Source organism: Culex pipiens, chromosome 3 (assembly GCF_016801865.2).
Source record: "Culex pipiens pallens isolate TS chromosome 3, TS_CPP_V2, whole genome shotgun sequence".
NCBI lineage: Eukaryota > Metazoa > Arthropoda > Insecta > Diptera > Culicidae > Culex > Culex pipiens.
The window spans coordinates 49,599,529-49,621,947 of record NC_068939.1 but is presented as its reverse complement, the minus strand read 5'-3'; the positions used below and the strand labels follow the sequence as shown (position 1 = coordinate 49,621,947).

Genomic DNA, 22,419 nt, shown 5'->3' with positions numbered 1-22,419 from the left:
AAATTTTATCAAAGGAAGATGAATGGAAAACCAGAACCAGAGTTTGAGATGTTGGGGATTTCATTCGCGAGCAGGTCCGTCGACTTTGACGTGACGTGATTTGGCAAACAGGCAGCAGCAGCAGCAGCATCCGTTCAGAATAGTGAGTAGTGTGAGGGGACAGACACACACACACACAAACGCCGTTTTTTGGTATCGATATTTGACTGGAATAGTGTTTGGCAAATGCAAGTGAATAAAAAATGTCTAAACGGAAAATGGGACTTGTTGGCTTACTGTAACGAAACATTCCGAAATATTTTTGCTGTTTTGTATTATCAATCATGAAGTCACTTTTCACTTAAAAAAAAAAATTAAAAAAAGTTGCTAAAAATATTTAATTTGCAATTCCGCTGTGAAACTGTCAACTTTTCCTTGTCCTTCTGGAGAAACGAAACGGCCTACTTTTCCGTACCAAAGATAGCAGATTTGAAAATCAATACCTTTCAATACCAGTGCTGAAAAGTCTTCTTTTTACAATTTGTTGCATTAACTACTATTTCATATTTTGTTGTTGTTGAAAAAAACATCAGATTATGGACTCTTATAATTTCAGAATATTTGTTTGATATTTCATGTAACATTTTTTAACTCAAATTTGAAGGTTATTTAACGTAAAAAATCTATTCATATCCTATCGCATTTTTTCTCATCAGAACAATCTTTGTGTTAAGAATGATAAATGTCCCATATACATTTTCATCACTTTTGAGTTAAATATGCATATTGGTTCAAAATCGTGTGCTCTTTTGGAAAAGCCTACAGCATCCAATACTTTGTTCTAGAAATCATGAGGAAATCCAGTTTTTTTTTCACGAAAACATAACCTGTAGTCTTATGTGTGGGACAAACTTCGAATGCGTTTTTCTATGCTTGCTGTTTTTGCAAACTCCAGATTTCTATATGTATATTATGTAAGCTTAAAACATCTTTTTAGTGGACCTAATACAATGTCTGTAACATGAAATTTTAAGTTTTTTTTTTTCATTTTTTTTAGCCATCAATCTGATTTTATCCCATAAAAGACCAAACGGTCACCCTAATGTATGGTGCATACCAGACTTTCTCTTGTTGACAATTAAATTAGATCACATTCAAATATAAATATTTACATTTTTGACTAGTCCAAGTCAACGAAATTATTTTTTTAAATTTCATTCTAACAACGAAATTCTTACAGAAATTTGAAATGTTGAAATAAAGTACTAAGTTTCCAAAAGCTTTAAATCTAGTGTACACAGCATTTACAAATGACCTGATAAAAAGTTGTAAACTAACAGGTTATCGTTATAAATAAACGCACAAATTACCAATGGCACCGCACCAGCACCAGCAGCGCAAACCTTGGCGCAAGAACCTGTACGAAAATGCCGACTACGAGGACAACTACACGGATCCGAGCTTCCTGCAGGAGCTGAAAACCAACGCCAACCTCCAGACGTACACACTTCCGGAAGCATTCCTGGGCGCCACCCGGCTGAGCCAGCAAATTTCCATCGTCGCCAGTTTTCTGATCGTGTTTCACTATCTGTACACGGACACCCTCAAACCGCAAAGCATTCTCGGGCAGGCCATCTTCGGAACCGTCGTCGGTTATCTCATCTATGCCGGCCGAAGTCTCCGGCTTGGCACCGTCATAGAGGACTTTAAAACGGCCGCAGCCGTGCTGGTGTTTGGCTACATCTTCTCCCCGCTGCTGCACACCCTCACGGACAGTGTCAGCACGGACACGATCTTCTCGATGACCTTCCTGGTGCTGATGCTCCACCTGATCTTCTACGATTACGGCGTTCCGGCGGCCATCGTCTCCAAAGCGATTTCCCTCAACGCCGCCATCTTCGGTGCGATCTGCCTGGCCTCGCGACTGTCCTCGCCGTTTCACGCCTTTGTTTTGCTGGAAGTGGCCGCCGTTTACTTTGCCCTGGGGCCGATCCTGTTGGCAAAGATCCGCAGTGTTCCGCTGCTAGTGGCCACCGTTGGTGTGTGCTGTTACCTGCTGCTGCAACTCTCGATGACCATCTTTTGGACGTACGTTTGCGTGTTGGCGTTCGTGAACGGATTCTGTCCGCTGCTGTTTGTGCGGTTGCAGCGGCACAAGAACAACATTCACGGACCGTGGGACGAAGCGATCGTCAGTGACTTCCGGGAGGAGAATGGTAGCGCTAGCAGTATTTGAATGTTTTGTACGTGTCAGGAGTGTTCTAGTCTTTTAGTTAAATTAAAAATATAGAAGCATAACGTGCGTGTGTGTGCGTGTGTGTGCAACCAACCAAACGGGACCACGCGGTCGCTTCTTACAAATTGAGTTGTTTCCATGTATTTTTAGATCTTCATTCTATACATGCAAATAACTCGCATAGGCATTTGGAAGGTGTTAGCTCTGCCGAGCTTCGGAGACCCATTTCTACTTCTACGCTGGCTAGCCGAGCGCGAGGTACCTCAGCTTTTATCGACAAGCCCCGCCCTGAAGAACGTTTGCACCAATCGGGTTCAAACGTTATTTAGAACTTCCGAACCCTTGTCAAATGGACAAGGACCCAGCGCGTATATAGTTGATAGCAACAGTATTCCTAATTCCATTCATAGCTCACCAAGCCGTGATGGCCTAGTGGTTAGCATTTTTGTTTACCAATCCAAAGGACGGGGGATCGAACCCCGACTCAGGCGACTTTGATTTTTCGTTCATGTTCAGAGTTTCAAGATTAATATTTCCTATACTTTCTCGTTGGGAGCAGATGGGAATCGAACCCAGGACCATTCGCTTAGAAAGCGAACACCGTAACCAGTCAGCCACGGCCGCTTTTTTTAAAAATATAGAAGCATAACGTCTCAATATTATTTTAAAATATAGTTTGAAATGTAGAAAATTCTTAATTTTGCAACATCGTCTAAAAATAATTGCATCTTCGAAAATTTCTATCTTGAGAAGGGATCATCTGATCGATGTGGTGTCTTTGGTAAAGTTGTAGGTTATGTTTTGGGCTTTTCAGAAAAGTATGGGTTCGAAATACTTTTTTTTTTGTAAACATAGGGAATCGCATAGCTAATAGGCAATTTTCAACCACCTTTTTAGGATAGCCATCTTTTGCGCTAAAGTGCAAAATATAGTACCAGTATCTTGAATCTTTGACAAAAAATGAGATTTTTGGAAAATGAAAAAAATGTCAAGCAAAATTTCAAAAACCATTAATGAAAATGAAAATTGTTTTTGATAAAGTGCAACGTGCTCAACTTTAATTTTAAGGTATTTTTTCCTAAAATATTCAGTTTTATGCATTTAAAAAAATCTTCTTAGCACCCTGTGAACCAAATTTGAGAAAATATGAGAAAAAATTCTGCCATTTTTTCGACTTTGTTGATTGGTATAGTGTTTGCTGAGATACAGCTTCTTAAAGTTCAACTTGATGAAAAAATAGTTTTTCCAGTGTCATCTAATTACTTTGTCCTCATTTTTCAACTCGCGATATCTCGGAAACTATCAGTTCACCTTTCTATTAGGAATGTTGGCGTTGAAACTTTTTGATTTTTTTTTAATTTTCTATAACATAGTCTTGAAATTAAAAAATCTAGCCCAAAATGTTCAAAATAAGTGTTTTCAGTCCAAAAGTTTACTTTTAATCCTGAAAACAACGAGATTAGTTTTTAGAAGGGAACGTGTGAAACAAAATTTCACAAATCAAACGAGAATTACTTTTGGTTTTATCCATTTTGCATCTGAAATGTCTTAGAAATCTTGTTTGACAATTTTTTAGACTATGTATTTCCAAAAATATGTTTATGGTACCAAATTTTGCGCAACCACTTCAATTTTTTTTTCAAGTTTCCATCAAAATATTGCAGTTTTATCATAACAGCATTGCCCCCTAATTTTTAATTTTTTAAAGCACAGTGTCGAAACTACGTTCTCAGATTTATTTATTTTTAATTGTATCGGGCAACAATCAAATTGTCTAAGAATATCGAAAAGACCATTGTGGCACCTCTTACAGCTTGGTACGGATCCGTAATGCTATGCTACGGTATATTGTTTTTTTTTAAATCACTCGAAAAACGAACTTTTTAGTTAGACCTCCTAGACCTACCTTCATTTGTACATATCGACTCAGAATCACCAGCTGAGCAAATGTCTGTGTGTTTGGCTGTATGTAGACATGTGTACCAAATCAATGTCACTGGAATATCTCGTCACAGGTTCAACCGATTTTGGCCGGAACGGTTTTAATCGATCCGTCTTAACGTCCCCTAAGTTGCTATTTAAATTCATGCAGTTTTATCATGTATTTAAAAAGTTATGTCAAAAAAACTGTTTCATATTAACCATAATTTTAGGTAAAAAGGGTGTTTTTTCATGAAACCCTCACATGTTATATATTTTTAGAAAGCATATGAGAAGACCTTTTAGGTGGAGTAAGAATTTTCAAGATCTGACTTACCTATCTAAAATTACAAGCAGTTTAAAAAATGGTCTGAATTTACATAACCTCAAATGGTCCCGTCTGATCGCCACGAAAAAAGCCTTGTAGAGGGATGCCATTTTCCTGAAAGGCGGTGTCTGTATAATCTTGACAAAAAGTCTGTAGGAAGTCAATTTTTTTAAACTCGTCACTTATTTTTATTAGGACCTCTTAGGTGCTGCGATCACGTTAGGGGAGATCCATAAACCATGTGGACACTTTAGGGGATTGTAATCACTCTATAAATGAGAGGAAGGCACCAACCACCTAAAGGTGGATTAAAAACACGTTTTTTTTAGAAGGTCCCATAAGCTATAACTTTCATATGTTTATAGGACCTAATCAAATAAAGTCAAGATTTTTTCTTTATTAAATAATCGTCCGCAGCCTTGATTATCCGAATTTTGCAATGAATGCTTTTAATAAACGAATTATTAAAAATTATTTTTATTTTCCAAAATTCTAAGTCAAAATCAAGTACAGCAACCCCAAATTAGTAAAACTTGTGTAATCAAAATCCAGTTACATTACCAAATGAATATTCGATTATCCGAAGTCCTTGCCAAAATTTCATTTGGGATAATTGAATTACGAAATTTTAGATTTTTATTAAAATTAGGGACTTAAAATATGACTTCAAAACTTGAACTACCTACCTATTTCCATATCACCACTCAATTCTGACTAAAAAAAGATCGCAGAACTCGAATTCGATGTTTAAAACGATACACTCAAATCCCATTTTTAAAATCTCCTACTTTTTTCCGAAACTGAAATAATAGGCATTTCTTATCTAAATCAAAACAAAAACCAAATCAATATCAACCATCGAAAAAATATCTAAATGAATTATAACAAATCAAACTATTGAAAATTTTCGTAAAATCAGAAACTTAATTATTTTTCTTTGTACAGTTGGTTTAGTTTAGTTGATTATACAAAGTTCGTTTTTAAATTTGTAAATTCTTATTCAGTCCAGACTCGATTATCCGAAGGTTTGAATGGGACTTCGGATAATCCAATCACGAAGAAGAAAAAAATCGTATTTTTTCATTTTCTTGTTTTTAACATAAAATTTGAGTTCTACGACTCCATTTTAGTCAAATTTGTGTTGTTGATTGCCTTTTAAAAAATAAAATGCATTTTTTCATTGCCATTTTGGCCACCATCTTGGATTTAAAAATTCTAAATAATTTTTGCGTAGTTTAGGGGTCATACCTATGCTCAACAATTAGACAACGAAAAAAAAATTTTTTTTGAAACATGAAACAATCTGTGTCAAATGCATCCAATATGTATTAGGAATTTTAATATCTAAAATTACCGCTTCATTCTCAAACAGATTGAAATAGTGTAAGGAACCTTAAATTTAAAGTAAGTTCCTAAGGAAGAATTGAGTGAATTTAAATTGAAAATTGTATAAAAATATTAAAATAATTTTAAAGGTTTTGAAAATAATTTTCAAAAGAGTATGCTTAGGATTCCCGACTTTTCCCGACTTTTTGACGAAAAATAACAAATTCCCGACATTTTCCCAATTTTTTGAAGATTTTGGCAAATTCCGGACTTTCCCGACTTCCCGACTTGAGTGGCCTCACTAAATTCGCAATTCACAATTTTCAGTGTAAGAACGGGCCTTAACCGATCTTATGCACCAGGTTCCCGACGAACACGCACTGCCCTTACACCTACATCTCACCCTTGCTCTGAGTCAGTACGAGCTACACGCTAGAACACGCTTCTAGTATTCGCTACCTTCTTTTCCGGTTACGCACTTGAACTCGTTCCGGAGGTGGTACATTACGTAGGGTTTGATGTAAGTATAAGCGCCTAACCATTTAAAGTGTGCCTATAAACTTTCATTAAAACAAAAACTGTTTTATTTTTAGATTGAATTCAAAAACTAATTGTTATTTTACTGTGTATTGTTTTCTCCTGAAATTTTTCCTAGTGTTGAGTTGTGTTTAAATGCTGCTATTTCTTTTGTCGCGGTGTGTTGTTTAAATTTTTGGTCCTAAGCATTTTATAAAAGTTTTTCAAAAGTACAATAGTAATATTAGTGTTAAACCTTTGATCATTCCATAAATTGAGTAAGGGCTCGAACCTCACTTGTTTGAAGAAAAGGGTGAAGATTGAAAACAATGGACAGTGAAGGAAATATACTTTTTAAAGAATCAATAGTAAAAAGAAGATTGTATCAAGGGTAATTTATAAATTATTCAACATCGCTGGCAAATTAAGGGAAAACAGTTTTTACAGCAGCATCAATTGGTAAAATAGAGTGGAAAAGCGTTGAGAGATAAGAGAATCAAAAAGGTAAAATCGAAATCAAATGGAGGATAATTAACAGAAGCCGTGTTAGAAAATCAGTGAAAAAAATAAAAACAGGAGATAGATGGTAGCTGAAAATGGAAATAAGAAAACCCCATTGTGCGATGTTTCAGGTACATCCACAGCAGTTGACTCAACGTACTGCGAATCAAAACAATACCGTCTACAATCACAAATTACTTCCCTTTTCCACATTGACGCGCCCCTTTCTCCTAGCCGTCTTGACTATGACCCTCATTGGTCAAAGGTTTACGAGCCGTTTCCACAGGCCACCAGCTAGGTTACACCTTGTCATCATGATGACTAAACCAAGCCAACGTGGAGGTAAGAAAATAGGACACTTGCAAGGAACCAGAGCCATACTGTTTTGACCAAGAGAACTTTAAAAATATAAAAAAAATCAGGTTAAAACCACATACCTAATTTAAAAAAATGAGAAATAAAACTGTTCGATAAATCTCCATCGTGAGTCTTAAAATTACAATGGAAATATTTCGAACGAGTGCAAAAATTACCACTTGGTCTCCCCAGATTTGTTGGCGGACATGGTTCAAAATGCCTTTCCTCTTCCACAAAATTTGACTGCAACTGGCGCCGAAATTGCAAAAACTCTTCAGCGTTCCCCTTTCTATTTTCCTTCTAATTGCAACGGTTTCAACGAGCAGTATCGAACCTGCCTTCCATCGGCGAACCTAGAACGGCAACTCTTCAAAATTTCAACATCAAGCTTGATTTTTAAAAAGCTATTTTAAATTACTTATTAGATTAGAGATAATATTGAGGACAATTTCTTTCAAAAGCAACAATGCCCGATTGTTTTCAAAATTTCCCGATTCGATCCCAAAACTTTCGCAGACTTGAGTACCGCTCCAGGGCTTTAAACGGCCCCGCGGTGACGGTGGCGGTGGAATCGAACCGACAACATATATTTTCCGATACGTATAAATAATAGCTTATCCTGGTAAGATCGTAACGCACTATAACTTGGTTCATAACACATGCACACCCGGGGCGGCTTGGCCGGCGCTACCCGTTGCTCATCTTGACGTCGTACTTACTCTCCGATCGGCCCGACCGTTTCCGCACCCGTTTCGTGCTGCGCTCCATCTCGTTGAACTTGTCCGCGCGGGCCGTCCAGAACGCGTTCTGCCGGTCGCTGATTTCCTGCTCGTTCGCGGAGAACTCCTCGTTCGACGGCAGCAGCAAACTCCAGGTGCGGTCCGGATTGAGCCGGGCCACCGAGCACAGGATTTCCCGGATCTCCTCCGTGGGTAGCTGCGTAATGAGCGCCAACTGGTGCCGCTCGAGGTGATCGCTCTGGGTGAAGCGATACAGGATGTAGTCCCGCGCCTTGCACATCTGCTCGGCCGGCACGCCGTTGATGGCGGACACCGAGCCCTCCGGGTACATGATCTCCGACTGGACGACCCAGTTGCCCCGGATGAGCACGCCCGCCAGCGGGAGCGTCCGGAGGACTTTGTCCGCCGCGAGGCTCCGGTCCGGGAGCAGATCCATGATCTGCTGGAACGTGAGTACCTTGGCTGGAAAAGAAACGAGCGTTTGAGGGGTGGAAAATTGTTTGGTTTCTATGCAAGACTCACCATCCTTAAGAATAACCTTAATCTGATCGACGAGGGCCATCTGCTTGAGCTTGTGCATGCAGACGACCCGACTTGGCAGCATTGAATCGATATTTCTATCGGTCTTCTCCTTACTGATGAGCATCTCCAGATACTCGGGCGGGGCCACGTTGAGCGCAGCGGGGTCTTCCCGGGCGGACGCGCCACCGGATCCGGTGCCACCGCAGAACAGCTTTTGCCGTTCGAGTTCGGCCGCGGTCGAGGTCTTCGCGTGCCAAAACGTTTCGCACCAAGGTTCTTCGGATTCGAGCTTTGAAATGTAGTTGAAGGACTTTTCGCGCGCCTTCCGCACCTTTTCGTTCTCGGTGCGGGCGAACTTGACCGTGACCTGTTTCAGTTCCTCCTCGTCGGCATCGGCGTCCTGTTCCGCCTTCTGTTCGGCCTTGGTTCGCTTGTCCTGCTTGTCAAAGTAGGAGAACATCTGCCGCATCGAGGCGATCCCTTGCAGAGGAGTGGCGTGGATTTCCCGGTCCTGCAGCGTGCAGACCATGTACCGATTGACGTCCTCGATCGGTTTCGAACTAAGGAACGACTGCTTGTCCATGGTTCCGCTGCGGAAGGTCGGTTTCTGCTGACGATCCTTTTCCTTTCCATCTGCGGCTATGGCAAACTGTTCGCCCTTGAACGAGTCGTAGTTCTTCGAGGCCGTGTTCAGCGCGTAGTCCACTTTGATCTGGAACCACGAAAAACAAAACCGTAAACAAAAGGACCTAACCATGCGGAATTCCACCCAAATCGCCTACCTGTTGGTTGATTGGCTTAACGCAGCTGTTCACCACCTGGCCATCGTCAAAGGTCGCCGTCGAGGCCTTCACCGGGTACTGCAACAGGTACAGATTCTCGGCCAGCGTCTTCGACAGGTACACCGGAATCTGCGTCCACACAAATTAGAATATCAAAATCCGTCCCACGTTCAAAGGAGCAATCTTCACCACAACTCACCTCTTCCACGACGGGATCGTCCTCCTCGTCCATCACAGCCTGCAGCCAAGCGGGAAGTCGAGCTGGGGCACACTCCGTGATCCGGCGGACCCGAAAGTGTCGGAATTCGGCGGCGATTAAACTTTTTCAGTCGAACAAAAAAACGTGAGCGCAACGACGGCACGCAAGCAAGATTTTGGAAAGATGCTGCAGCGCACGGTTGACAGCTGCAAAACGTTGTGGTTGTGATGGGCTTTGACGTTTCGCGAAAGTGATCTAAAATGCACAGTGGGCTTGAAAGTGACGAAAGTGGGCAATATTTATGAAGAAACACGGAAAAAAAATAATTTGAATTTAACACAATTTCAACAAAATCGTTTTATTGAATTTAAGTTTGGCAGAACTTGTCCACATTTTCACACCATCCTCACGACGGCCTCCAAAATATCCTGCCTCATCTTATCCCGATTCGACACGGTCACGTGGAAAAGCTGCACGCCCGGCGTCCGCTTCAAGCGTTCCACAATGTTTAGCGAGGCCTTTAATGGCACGGTGGCCACAAACTTCAACCGACCCTCAGGTGGTGCCGTGACGGCGTCCACTATCTGCTGCAGCCTGTCCTCGAAGGGGCGCGACTTTAGCTCCATCTTGCCGATCTCGTCCAGCAGAAGCAGATTGGCTGTGGATCGAATGGCCAGCGCCGGCAATGCTACGGATTCGAATTCCGTCACGCAGACGGTGTACTTTCCGACGCGATTTTTGGCGGGAGCGTTGCGAATGGAGTCGCTGAAAGTTTATGAAAATCAATGCACTGTAAAAAAAATAAAGAAGCTCGAAAATTCAACCTGGTTCGTGCAAGTGGTGCTCGTTTACCGTCGAATGTAACGATGTCGAAACCGGACCGCTCTCCGCTGGAACTGCGCAGCTCTTCGGTGTAGAAACCGTCGAATGCGATTGCACGTCGCTGGAGTTCGGTGCCTACGTGACGCATGATGGTGGTTTTACCCACGCCTGATAAATTGTACAATTTTGTTTTCATAGAGCTTGATTTTATATGAAATTTAGTTTACCTGGCATTCCTGTGATTAGAATAAGAGACATTTTTCCCGACAGTTCGTCTGCCTCCTAGATTTTTTTCTGAAAACAATGAAAATTTAATTTCAAGACAAAGAGATGGCGATCTTAACGGGTTGCAGACTGAGATTTCGGTCATCCGATTTTTTCTGTATTTTTAAATCCGGCTGAAACTTTTTTGGGGCCTTTGGTATGCCCAAAAAAGCCATTTTGCATCATTAGTTTGTCCATATAATTCTCCATACAAATTTGGCAGCTGCCCATACAAAAATTATATGTGGAAATTCAAAAATCTGTATCTTTTGGCGGAATTTTTTGATCGATTTGGTGTCTTCGTCAAAGTTGTAGGTATGGGTATGGACTACACTGAAAAAAAATGATACACTGTAAAAAAAACTGGTGATTTTTAATTTCACTTTTGTCACTAAAACTTGATTTGCAAAAAAACACTATTTTGATTTTTTTTTATTTTTGATATGTTTTAGAGGACATAAAATGCCAACTTTTCAGAAATTTCCAGAATGGGCAAAAAATCTTTGACCAAGTTATGATTTTTTTTAATCAATACATTTTTTTCAAAAAATCGAAATATTGATCGCATTTTTTTTCAATTTCATTTTTCGATGTAAAATTGAAATAGCAATCAAAAAGTTCTTTAGTGAAATTTTCATAAAGTGCACCGTTTTCAAATTATAGCCATTTTTATGTAATTTTTTTAAAAATAGTCGCAGTAATTGATTTTTTTAAAATAGTGCCCATGTTTGCCAACTTTTGAAAAAAATATTTTTGAAAAACTGAGAAAATTCTCTATATTTTGCTTATTCGGACTTTGTTGATACGACCCTTAGTTGCTGAAATTTGACAAGAAAATTGATGTTTTCTAAGTCTCACCCAAACAACCCATCATTTTCTATTGTCGATATCTCAGCAACTAATGGTCCGATTTACAATGTTAAAACATGAAACATTCGTGAAATTTTCCAATATTTTCGAAAAAAATATTTTCATAAATTTTTTAATCAAGGCTAACAGTTCAAAAAGGCCAAATATTCAATACTACGCTCTTTTGATGTGTAAGTCTTGATTTAACATTTTTGAAAATATTTTTTAAATTTCACTTAAGTACTTTTTGATTGCAAATTCAACTTTACATCGAAAAATGAAATTGAAAAAAAATTGCAACCAATATTTCGATTTTTTGAAAAAAATTGTATTGATTCAAAAAATCATAACTTGGTCAAAGATTTTTTGCCCATTCTGGAATTTTCTGAAAAGTTGGCATTTGATGTCCTCTAAAACATATCAAAAAATAAAAAAAAATAATTAAAAATAGTGTATCATTTTTTTTCAGTGTAGTCCATATCCATCCAAAGACACCAAAGACAGCCAAAGACACCAAATCGATCAAAAAATTCCTTCAAAAGATACAGATTTTTGAATTTTCATACATCATTTTTGTTTGAACAGCGGCCAAATTTGTATGGAAAATTATATGGACAAACTAATTATGCAAAATGGCTTCTTTGGGCATACCGAAGGCACCAAAAAAGTTTCAGCTGGATTAAAAAATACAAAAAATAAAATAAAAGAAAAAAGACCGATTCCGTAGAGAACTGCTCGTATGTAATAATTGTCCAGTCCAGGCTGCTTAGATTTTTTTTGGAGAAATATTTGTTCAAGTTAGAAACCCAAATTTTAAGAAATTTCTTAGTTAGATTGAATGTTTTCACGAGGAATTTTTACTATTTTTACCATCAGATTCTTGCAGGATTGGGTCCGTAACATTAACAATTTTGGAAAAAGAAAACGGGACCATCCATAAACCACGTGGACACTTTGGGGGAGGGGTGGCGATTGTCCACGATCCATACAAAATAGTTTTTTTTTGTATGGACAATTGTCAACGAGGGGGGGGGGGTACCCGTTTAAAAAAAAAAAGGTCCACGTGGTTTATGGATGGTCCCAACAACAACATCCTTGGTTGCTGTGCACCCTTAAAATAGTATACATTTTTTTTAATTTTTCAACTATTTGAATTTTAGTAAGTTTTTTTAAATTCTTAGTTAGTGCCTTAGTTAACGTTGTGCATTTTTGAAACAATACTGTTTTTTTTAAATCGAAATATTGGTCGCAAAAATTTTTGAACTAAATTTTTCGATGTAAAATTGCGAATTTGCAATCGCAATCTTCAGGGAAATTTAGATAAAGTGCACCGTTTTTAAGTTATAGCCATTTTTAAATAACTTTTTTAATGTTTTTGAAAAATGGTAAAATTCTCTATACTTTGCAAGCATCACGGAATTATGTATTTTTTGGGTTAGTAGGGTACGATATGGGTAGGACTTCCATAATAAACCCGTTGGCGAGCCATCCGAGCTACGATGCTATGGGAAGGACTTTCACATCAAAACACTCGCGCACAGTTATTAAGCATAAGCATAAGCATAGGTGCCCACCCGCAGTTGCTACTCCGTTATTGACCAGGACCTCCAGAAGTTACATCCACGAGCCGTGGAAGATGAGTGGGTGCTATCTTTCCTCGCTTCGCAACTTCTCAAAGGCCCCTATCATGCTGATCAATACCGGCGCCGGCCACGACCAGTGGTAGAGTCACGGGGAAGTGGATGGGAATGTTAGTCCGATACTTGAGTGATAGAGACCGCCCAATCGACTGCTTCTCCGACAAAGTATCACATGAGTTTTGAGGGGGTTAGTAGATGGGTATGAGGTCAGGATTCACGAATGGCAGTGATGTGACCATGTGCATTTTGTTTATCGGTTGAATTTTTTAAATCTTAGGCAGTCGGCTGCGGAAAGATAAATTAGTGATGATTTAGAAAGTTTTTTTAATCGAACGCTTGCCAACCGAGCATAAGTGCTATGGGCTGGACTTATCAGTATATTTTTAATGTTTCTACAATTAAGGTAACGCGAGCAAATTTCAAATCTCTTCGCAACACACAATACACGACACAAATGCGAAACAAAAGGCACACACAAAAAAAAAATCACTTTTCACTCCGAATATTTTTACGACCACACGCTCCCTTTGTCAATCATGCACTCAAAACACTCGCGCACAGTTATTTTATAATAATTCGACGGTAACATTTCAAAAGGCATCATGTACATTTTGACCATTTTGACATGTAGTAAACACACCTATAAAACCTTTTCTTTGCTCACCGTGAAGCCATTTTAAAATTGAATTTGCAAATCGTCGTCAAAAGACCTTCCGTTGCAAAATTCCAAACCAGACTGAAAACCTGACAGGATGACACTCAATCACGATCATTCCCAGAGTTCACACACACTTACGAATCTCTCATATATATATCTCTCTCTGACGCAACGCGTTTCCAACCGTCATCGGCTGCGCTTGCATCGCAGCAATCATTGACTTCGTTCGTTCTCACTCTCACTTTGCGTTGCGCATACAAACGACGCACTCACACTCATACAGACAAACGCGCGTTGCTGGCCCATTGCATGGCACACGACCACGACGTTGCTCTCGCTTCGTTCAATTTCGATTCTAACATTATAAAAGGTCATAAATGATTTCTAGTATCTATTTTGCAATGCAATAATTAAGTTACAAATATATTTTGCTAATATTGATTATCCCCGTCTTATTCTCTACATGACACTTTCTGGGTTATTGTATATTCTGAAAGTATTTCTAATAAGCTACCTCTCCACCAAAAATGAGCAAAAGTTACTTCAGTAAAGTCTGTTTAATCATGATTTTAAATAAAGTAACATAAACAAAATCTCTGCCATCAGCAGTCCCTGTTTATATAGCCCTGTCAACCTGTCAAACAAAAGGCTACATAAACCTCGTGACGAAAAAAAAGCAACATGAAAAAAGCGCCATGTACATTCGGCGAAGAAAAACGAATCATAACAAAGCGCCCCCCTCAGTGACAGCAGGGTGATATCGACGTTGGTGATTTCAAAAGAAGTTATGTTTGTTTTTCTCAAATAAAATTACGGAAATAATGTTTTATTGAATATGGATGATCAAGTATCAACAAATGCAACGTTTTTCATCGTTTGTTATCATTAGAACATCTTATTTTGCTTTTATATAAAAATGGTAATTGAAAATGGATGCTCAACATTCAAATGCGTTTTTCTCAAAACGCATGGTTTGTACATGATGCTTTTTGAAATGTTGGCATCGAATTGGCACCACAATTACCCAGACGACTTAAACCGACAGTGTGCCTTTCGATCAACGATGATATAGAAAGGACAGTTATTTAATCACTTCGGACACTTAAATATCATTTGCTTATGCAGCAATTCACACGCCGTCGTGCCTCCCGATCAACGATGATATAGGAAGGACTTTTTTGATTATACCAAACAATTAGCAAACAAAATAATCCTGTTCAGCGTCCACGCGTTCCAATTTTCCACAACCGACTCCCAATATCTCGGAAACGGTTGAAACGGAAACGATTTTCAGATTTTCCTCAAAACAGTTTCAGCCGGATTAAAAAACACAAAAAAAAATCGAATGACGGAAATCTGAGAGAATTGCTCTAATCTAGTTATTTTTGAAGGACTTTATATTGTATCTTGATTATTCACCAATAAAATCGAATTGAATTGTAAATATAGAAATTTCAAGATTTTTATATTTTTTCTAATTTTTATTTTAAAATATTTGTTTTTTTATATCTTTTGTGTTAAGTTTCCGTGTTTAAATTTTATCTGCCAGAAAAACAAAATCCTTTCTTTTAATTTGAAGATCCTGCGTTCTGTGGCAATTTGGGATTTTGAATATTTTTTTTTTTTCATTTTTTCCTAAATTAAAAAAAAACCGCGTGGTTTATGGATGGCCTCTAAATTGCTTTTTTCAATGCAGCCGCTTTGCTTTACTTTAATCTCTTCTGTCTAAATTTTGAATACTTGACATTAATATATTCAAGAAAATCTGTGATATGTACAAATGAAAAAAAAAGAACAAAACCCAATTTTATCGCATGATTTTATTACTAATTGTTTCCATTATTATTTACACAACTTTAAATCTAGTCTTACGATCGTATGGTTGAGTTTTTACTAAATGACGCAACGTTAGTTTTAAAACTATGATTAACGGCTGGCCGGCGCCCTGAACTGTGCACGCGCGCTTTATTGTACGGCAATGAGAAAAGAAATAGTTCACCCGGTACGGTTGAAACAGGAAAATGAAAATTAATCAAAAAAAGAAATACAAAACACACATGAACTACATCCTAGTGGGACCACTCGTTGCTAGATGGATGCCATCTGTCTCAGCATTCCATCGCCAGCGAGTTGGAATTTTCGTTAAACTCCCGCGGCAACGCCATACTGCTGCTGTCGTCCTGCATCCCAGCGCCAGCGGACGAACCGGCCGCGCCAAGACCCGCCGACGAAGAAGTGGCCGGAGTTATTGATTTTTTAAAAATAGTGCCCATGTTTGCCAACTTTTGAAAAAAATATTTTTGAAAAACTGAGAAAATTCTCTACATTTTGCTTATTCGGACTTTGTTGATACGACCCTTAGTTGCTGAAATTTGACAAGAAAATTGATGTTTTCTAAGTCTCACCCAAACAACCCATCATTTTCTATTGTCGATATCTCAGCAACTAATGGTCCGATTTACAATGTTAAAACATGAAACATTCGTGAAATTTTCCAATATTTTCGAAAAAAATATTTTCATAAATTTTAAATCAAGGCTAACAGTTCAAAAAGGCCAAATATTCAATACTACGCTCATTTGATGTGTAAGTCTTGATTTAACATTTTTGAAAATATTTTTTAAATTTCACTTAAGTACTTTTTGATTGCAAATTCAACTTTACATCGAAAAATGAAATTGAAAAAAAATTGCAACCAATATTTCGATTTTTTGAAAAAAATTGTATTGATTCAAAAAATCATAACTTGGTCAAAGATTTTTTGCCCATTCTGGAATTTTCTGAAAAGTTGGCATTTGATGTCCTCTAAAATATATCAAAAAATAAAAAAAAAATTAAAAATAGTGTATCATTTTTTTTTTCAGTGTAGTCCATATCCATCCAAAGACAGCCAAAGACACCAAATCGATCAAAAAATTCCTTCAAAAGATACAGATTTTTGAATTTTCATACATCATTTTTGTTTGAACAGCGGCCAAATTTGTATGGAAAATTATATGGACAAACTAATTATGCAAAATGGCTTCTTTGGGCATACCGAAGGCACCAAAAAAGTTTCAGCTGGATTAAAAAATACAAAAAATAAAATAAAAGAAAAAAGACCGATTCCGTAGAGAACTGCTCGTATGTAATAATTGTCCAGTCCAGGCTGCTTAGATTTTTTTTGGAGAAATATTTGTTCAAGTTAGAAACCCAAATTTTAAGAAATTTCTTAGTTAGATTGAATGTTTTCACGAGGAATTTTTACTATTTTTACAATCAGATTCTTGCAGGATTGGGTCCGTAACATTAACAATTTTGGAAAAAGAAAACGGGACCATCCATAAACCACGTGGACACTTTGGGGGAGGGGTGGCGATTGTCCACGATCCATACAAAATAGTTTTTTTTTGTATGGACAATTGTCAACGAGGGGGGGGGGGGGGTACCAGATTAAAAAAAAATGTCCACGTGGTTTATGGATGGTCCCAACAACAACATCCTTGGTTGCTGTGCACCCTTAAAATAGTATACATTTTTTTTAATTTTTCAACTATTTGAATTTTAGTAAGTTTTTTTAAATTCTTAGTTAGTGCCTTAGTTAACGTTGTGCATTTTTGAAACAATACTGTTTTTTTTTAAATCGAAATATTGGTCGCAAAAATTTTTGAACTAAATTTTTCGATGTAAAATTGCGAATTTGCAATCGCAATCTTCAGGGAAATTTAGATAAAGTGCACCGTTTTTAAGTTATAGCCATTTTTAAATAACTTTTTTAATGTTTTTGAAAAATGGTAAAATTCTCTATACTTTGCAAGCATCACGGAATTATGTATTTTTTGGGTTAGTAGGGTACGATATGGGTAGGACTTCCATAATAAACCCGTTGGCGAGCCATCCGAGCTACGATGCTATGGGAAGGACTTTCACATCAAAACACTCGCGCACAGTTATTAAGCATAAGCATAAGCATAGGTGCCCACCCGCAGTTGCTACTCCGTTATTGACCAGGACCTCCAGAAGTTACATCCACGAGCCGTGGAAGATGAGTGGGTGCTATCTTTCCTCGCTTCGCAACTTCTCAAAGGCCCCTATCATGCTGATCAATACCGGCGCCGGCCACGACCAGTGGTAGAGTCACGGGGAAGTGGATGGGAATGTTAGTCCGATACTTGAGTGATAGAGACCGCCCAATCGACTGCTTCTCCGACAAAGTATCACATGAGTTTTGAGGGGGTTAGTAGATGGGTATGAGGTCAGGATTCACGAATGGCAGTGATGTGACCATGTGCATTTTGTTTATCGGTTGAATTTTTTAAATCTTAGGCAGTCGGCTGCGGAAAGATAAATTAGTGATGATTTAGAAAGTTTTTTTAATCGAACGCTTGCCAACCGAGCATAAGTGCTATGGGCTGGACTTATCAGTATATTTTTAATGTTTCTACAATTAAGGTAACGCGAGCAAATTTCAAATCTCTTCGCAACACACAATACACGACACAAATGCGAAACAAAAGGCACACACAAAAAAAAAATCACTTTTCACTCCGAATATTTTTACGACCACACGCTCCCTTTGTCAATCATGCACTCAAAACACTCGCGCACAGTTATTTTATAATAATTCGACGGTAACATTTCAAAAGGCATCATGTACATTTTGACCATTTTGACATGTAGTAAACACACCTATAAAACCTTTTCTTTGCTCACCGTGAAGCCATTTTAAAATTGAATTTGCAAATCGTCGTCAAAAGACCTTCCGTTGCAAAATTCCAAACCAGACTGAAAACCTGACAGGATGACACTCAATCACGATCATTCCCAGAGTTCACACACACTTACGAATCTCTCATATATATATCTCTCTCTGACGCAACGCGTTTCCAACCGTCATCGGCTGCGCTTGCATCGCAGCAATCATTGACTTCGTTCGTTCTCACTCTCACTTTGCGTTGCGCATACAAACGACGCACTCACACTCATACAGACAAACGCGCGTTGCTGGCCCATTTCATGGCACACGACCACGACGTTGCTCTCGCTTCGTTCAATTTCGATTCTAACATTATAAAAGGTCATAAATGATTTCTAGTATCTATTTTGCAATGCAATAATTAAGTTACAAATATATTTTGCTAATATTGATTATCCCCGTCTTATTCTCTACATGACACTTTCTGGGTTATTGTATATTCTGAAAGTATTTCTAATAAGCTACCTCTCCACCAAAAATGAGCAAAAGTTACTTCAGTAAAGTCTGTTTAATCATGATTTTAAATAAAGTAACATAAACAAAATCTCTGCCATCAGCAGTCCCTGTTTATATAGCCCTGTCAACCTGTCAAACAAAAGGCTACATAAACCTCGTGACGAAAAAAAAGCAACATGAAAAAAGCGCCATGTACATTCGGCGAAGAAAAACGAATCATAACAAAGCGCCCCCCTCAGTGACAGCAGGGTGATATCGACGTTGGTGATTTCAAAAGAAGTTATGTTTGTTTTTCTCAAATAAAATTACGGAAATAATGTTTTATTGAATATGGATGATCAAGTATCAACAAATGCAACGTTTTTCATCGTTTGTTATCATTAGAACATCTTATTTTGCTTTTATATAAAAATGGTAATTGAAAATGGATGCTCAACATTCAAATGCGTTTTTCTCAAAACGCATGGTTTGTACATGATGCTTTTTGAAATGTTGGCATCGAATTGGCACCACAATTACCCAGACGACTTAAACCGACAGTGTGCCTTTCGATCAACGATGATATAGAAAGGACAGTTATTTAATCACTTCGGACACTTAAATATCATTTGCTTATGCAGCAATTCACACGCCGTCGTGCCTCCCGATCAACGATGATATAGGAAGGACTTTTTTGATTATACCAAACAATTAGCAAACAAAATAATCCTGTTCAGCGTCCACGCGTTCCAATTTTCCACAACCGACTCCCAATATCTCGGAAACGGTTGAAACGGAAACGATTTTCAGATTTTCCTCAAAACAGTTTCAGCCGGATTAAAAAACACAAAAAAAAAAATCGAATGACGGAAATCTGAGAGAATTGCTCTAATCTAGTTATTTTTGAAGGACTTTATATTGTATCTTGATTATTCACCAATAAAATCGAATTGAATTGTAAATATAGAAATTTCAAGATTTTTATATTTTTTCTAATTTTTATTTTAAAATATTTGTTTTTTTATATCTTTTGTGTTAAGTTTCCGTGTTTAAATTTTATCTGCCAGAAAAACAAAATCCTTTCTTTTAATTTGAAGATCCTGCGTTCTGTGGCAATTTGGGATTTTGAATATTTTTTTTTTCATTTTTTCCTAAATTAAAAAAAAACCGCGTGGTTTATGGATGGCCTCTAAATTGCTTTTTTCAATGCAGCCGCTTTGCTTTACTTTAATCTCTTCTGTCTAAATTTTGAATACTTGACATTAATATATTCAAGAAAATCTGTGATATGTACAAATGAAAAAAAAAGAACAAAACCCAATTTTATCGCATGATTTTATTACTAATTGTTTCCATTATTATTTACACAACTTTAAATCTAGTCTTACGATCGTATGGTTGAGTTTTTACTAAATGACGCAACGTTAGTTTTAAAACTATGATTAACGGCTGGCCGGCGCCCTGAACTGTGCACGCGCGCTTTATTGTACGGCAATGAGAAAAGAAATAGTTCACCCGGTACGGTTGAAACAGGAAAATGAAAATTAATCAAAAAAAGAAATACAAAACACACATGAACTACATCCTAGTGGGACCACTCGTTGCTAGATGGATGCCATCTGTCTCAGCATTCCATCGCCAGCGAGTTGGAATTTTCGTTAAACTCCCGCGGCAACGCCATACTGCTGCTGTCGTCCTGCATCCCAGCGCCAGCGGACGAACCGGCCGCGCCAAGACCCGCCGACGAAGAAGTGGCCGGAGTTATTGATTTTTTAAAAATAGTGCCTATGTTTGCCAACTTTTGAAAAAAATATTTTTGAAAAACTGAGAAAATTCTCTACATTTTGCTTATTCGGACTTTGTTGATACGACCCTTAGTTGCTGAAATTTGACAAGAAAATTGATGTTTTCTAAGTCTCACCCAAACAACCCATCATTTTCTATTGTCGATATCTCAGCAACTAATGGTCCGATTTACAATGTTAAAACATGAAACATTCGTGAAATTTTCCAATATTTTCGAAAAAAATATTTTCATAAATTTTTTAATCAAGGCTAACAGTTCAAAAAGGCCAAATATTCAATACTACGCTCTTTTGATGTGTAAGTCTTGATTTAACATTTTTGAAAATATTTTTTAAATTTCACTTAAGTACTTTTTGATTGCAAATTCAACTTTACATCGAAAAATGAAATTGAAAAAAAATTGCAACCAATATTTCGATTTTTTGAAAAAAATTGTATTGATTCAAAAAATCATAACTTGGTCAAAGATTTTTTGCCCATTCTGGAATTTTCTGAAAAGTTGGCATTTGATGTCCTCTAAAACATATCAAAAAATAAAAAAAAATAATTAAAAATAGTGTATCATTTTTTTTCAGTGTAGTCCATATCCATCCAAAGACAGCCAAAGACACCAAATCGATCAAAAAATTCCTTCAAAAGATACAGATTTTTGAATTTTCATACATCATTTTTGTATGAACAGCGGCCAAATTTGTATGGAAAATTATATGGACAAACTAATTATGCAAAATGGCTTCTTTGGGCATACCGAAGGCACCAAAAAAGTTTCAGCTGGATTAAAAAATACAAAAAATAAAATAAAAGAAAAAAGACCGATTCTGTAGAGAACAGCTCGTATGTAATAATTGTCCAGTCCAGGCTGCTTAGATTTTTTTTGGAGAAATATTTGTTCAAGTCAGAAACCCAAATTTTAAGAAATTTCTTAGTTAGATTGAATGTTTTCACGAGGAATTTTTACTATTTTTACAATCAGATTCTTGCAGGATTGGGTCCGTAACATTAACAATTTTGGAAAAAGAAAACGGGACCATCCATAAACCACGTGGACACTTTGGGGGAGGGGTGGCGATTGTCCACGATCCATACAAAATAGTTTTTTTTTTGTATGGACAATTGTCAACGAGGGGGGGGGGGGGGGGTACCAGATTAAAAAAAAAATGTCCATGTGGTTTATGGATGGTCCCAACAACAACATCCTTGGTTGCTGTGCAGCCTTAAAATAGTATACATTTTTTTTTAATTTTTCAACTATTTGAATTTTAGTAAGTTTTTTTAAATTCTTAGTTAGTGTCTTAGTTAACGTTGTGCATTTTTGAAACAATACTGTTTTTTTTTAAATCGAAATATTGGTCGCAAAAATTTTTGAACTAAATTTTTCGATGTAAAATTGCGAATTTGCAATCGCAATCTTCAGGGAAATTTAGATAAAGTGCACCGTTTTCAAGTTATAGCCATTTTTAAATAACTTTTTTTTAATGTTTTTGAAAAATGGTAAAATTCTCTATACTTTGCAAGCATCACGGAATTATGTATTTTTTGGGTTAGTAGGGTACGATATGGGTAGGACTTCCATAATAAACCCGTTGGCGAGCCATCCGAGCTACGATGCTATGGGAAGGACTTTCACATCAAAACACTCGCGCACAGTTATTAAGCATAAGCATAAGCATAGGTGCCCACCCGCAGTTGCTACTCCGTTATTGACCAGGACCTCCAGAAGTTACATCCACGAGCCGTGGAAGATGAGTGGGTGCTATCTTTCCTCGCTTCGCAACTTCTCAAAGGCCCCTATCATGCTGATCAA

The 22,419-nt window shown here is 37.6% G+C and overlaps 3 protein-coding genes across 3 annotated transcripts; 1 reads left to right on the top strand and 2 right to left on the bottom strand.

Annotated features, from left to right (window-relative positions):
* The first annotated feature begins 1,161 nt into the window (after positions 1-1,161).
* On the top strand, positions 1,162-2,913 carry LOC120413188 (phosphatidylinositol N-acetylglucosaminyltransferase subunit C). The gene has a single exon (XM_039573902.2). It carries the CDS (start codon positions 1,352-1,354, stop codon positions 2,213-2,215), a length of 864 nt encoding a protein of 287 aa, XP_039429836.1. The 5' UTR covers positions 1,162-1,351; the 3' UTR covers positions 2,216-2,913.
* A 4,724-nt stretch (positions 2,914-7,637) lies between these two features.
* LOC120413225 (DNA-directed RNA polymerase III subunit RPC5) lies at positions 7,638-9,575 on the bottom strand. The gene is made up of 4 exons (XM_039573951.2): positions 9,407-9,575; positions 9,208-9,336; positions 8,426-9,137; positions 7,638-8,365 (listed from the first exon to the last, which is right to left on the bottom strand). Exons 1-4 carry the CDS (start codon positions 9,437-9,439, stop codon positions 7,851-7,853), a joined length of 1,389 nt encoding a protein of 462 aa, XP_039429885.1. The 5' UTR covers positions 9,440-9,575; the 3' UTR covers positions 7,638-7,850.
* A 173-nt stretch (positions 9,576-9,748) lies between these two features.
* LOC120413233 (nucleoside-triphosphatase THEP1) lies at positions 9,749-10,949 on the bottom strand. The gene is made up of 3 exons (XM_039573962.2): positions 10,456-10,949; positions 10,231-10,396; positions 9,749-10,171 (listed from the first exon to the last, which is right to left on the bottom strand). The coding sequence occupies exons 1-3, from the start codon at positions 10,484-10,486 to the stop codon at positions 9,802-9,804; spliced, it is 567 nt and encodes a 188-aa protein (XP_039429896.1). The 5' UTR covers positions 10,487-10,949; the 3' UTR covers positions 9,749-9,801.
* Positions 10,950-22,419: the final 11,470 nt, after the last annotated feature.

Excerpts from the sequence above, each read along its gene's own strand:
- LOC120413188 (XM_039573902.2), top strand. The coding sequence starts at position 1,352 with ATGGCACCGCACCAGCACCAGCAGCGCAAACCTTGGCGCAAGAACCTG.
- LOC120413225 (XM_039573951.2), bottom strand. The coding sequence starts at position 9,439 with ATGGACGAGGAGGACGATCCCGTCGTGGAAGAG. Across the intron at positions 9,337-9,406 it reads ACGATCCCGTCGTGGAAGAG|ATTCCGGTGTACCTGTCGAA; the intron begins GTGAGTTGTGGT and ends GTGTGGACGCAG. Across the intron at positions 9,138-9,207 it reads TTAAGCCAATCAACCAACAG|ATCAAAGTGGACTACGCGCT; the intron begins GTAGGCGATTTG and ends TCGTGGTTCCAG.
- LOC120413233 (XM_039573962.2), bottom strand. The coding sequence starts at position 10,486 with ATGTCTCTTATTCTAATCACAGGAATGCCAG. Across the intron at positions 10,397-10,455 it reads TCTAATCACAGGAATGCCAG|GCGTGGGTAAAACCACCATC; the intron begins GTAAACTAAATT and ends ACAATTTATCAG. Across the intron at positions 10,172-10,230 it reads GCACCACTTGCACGAACCAG|CGACTCCATTCGCAACGCTC; the intron begins GTTGAATTTTCG and ends ATAAACTTTCAG.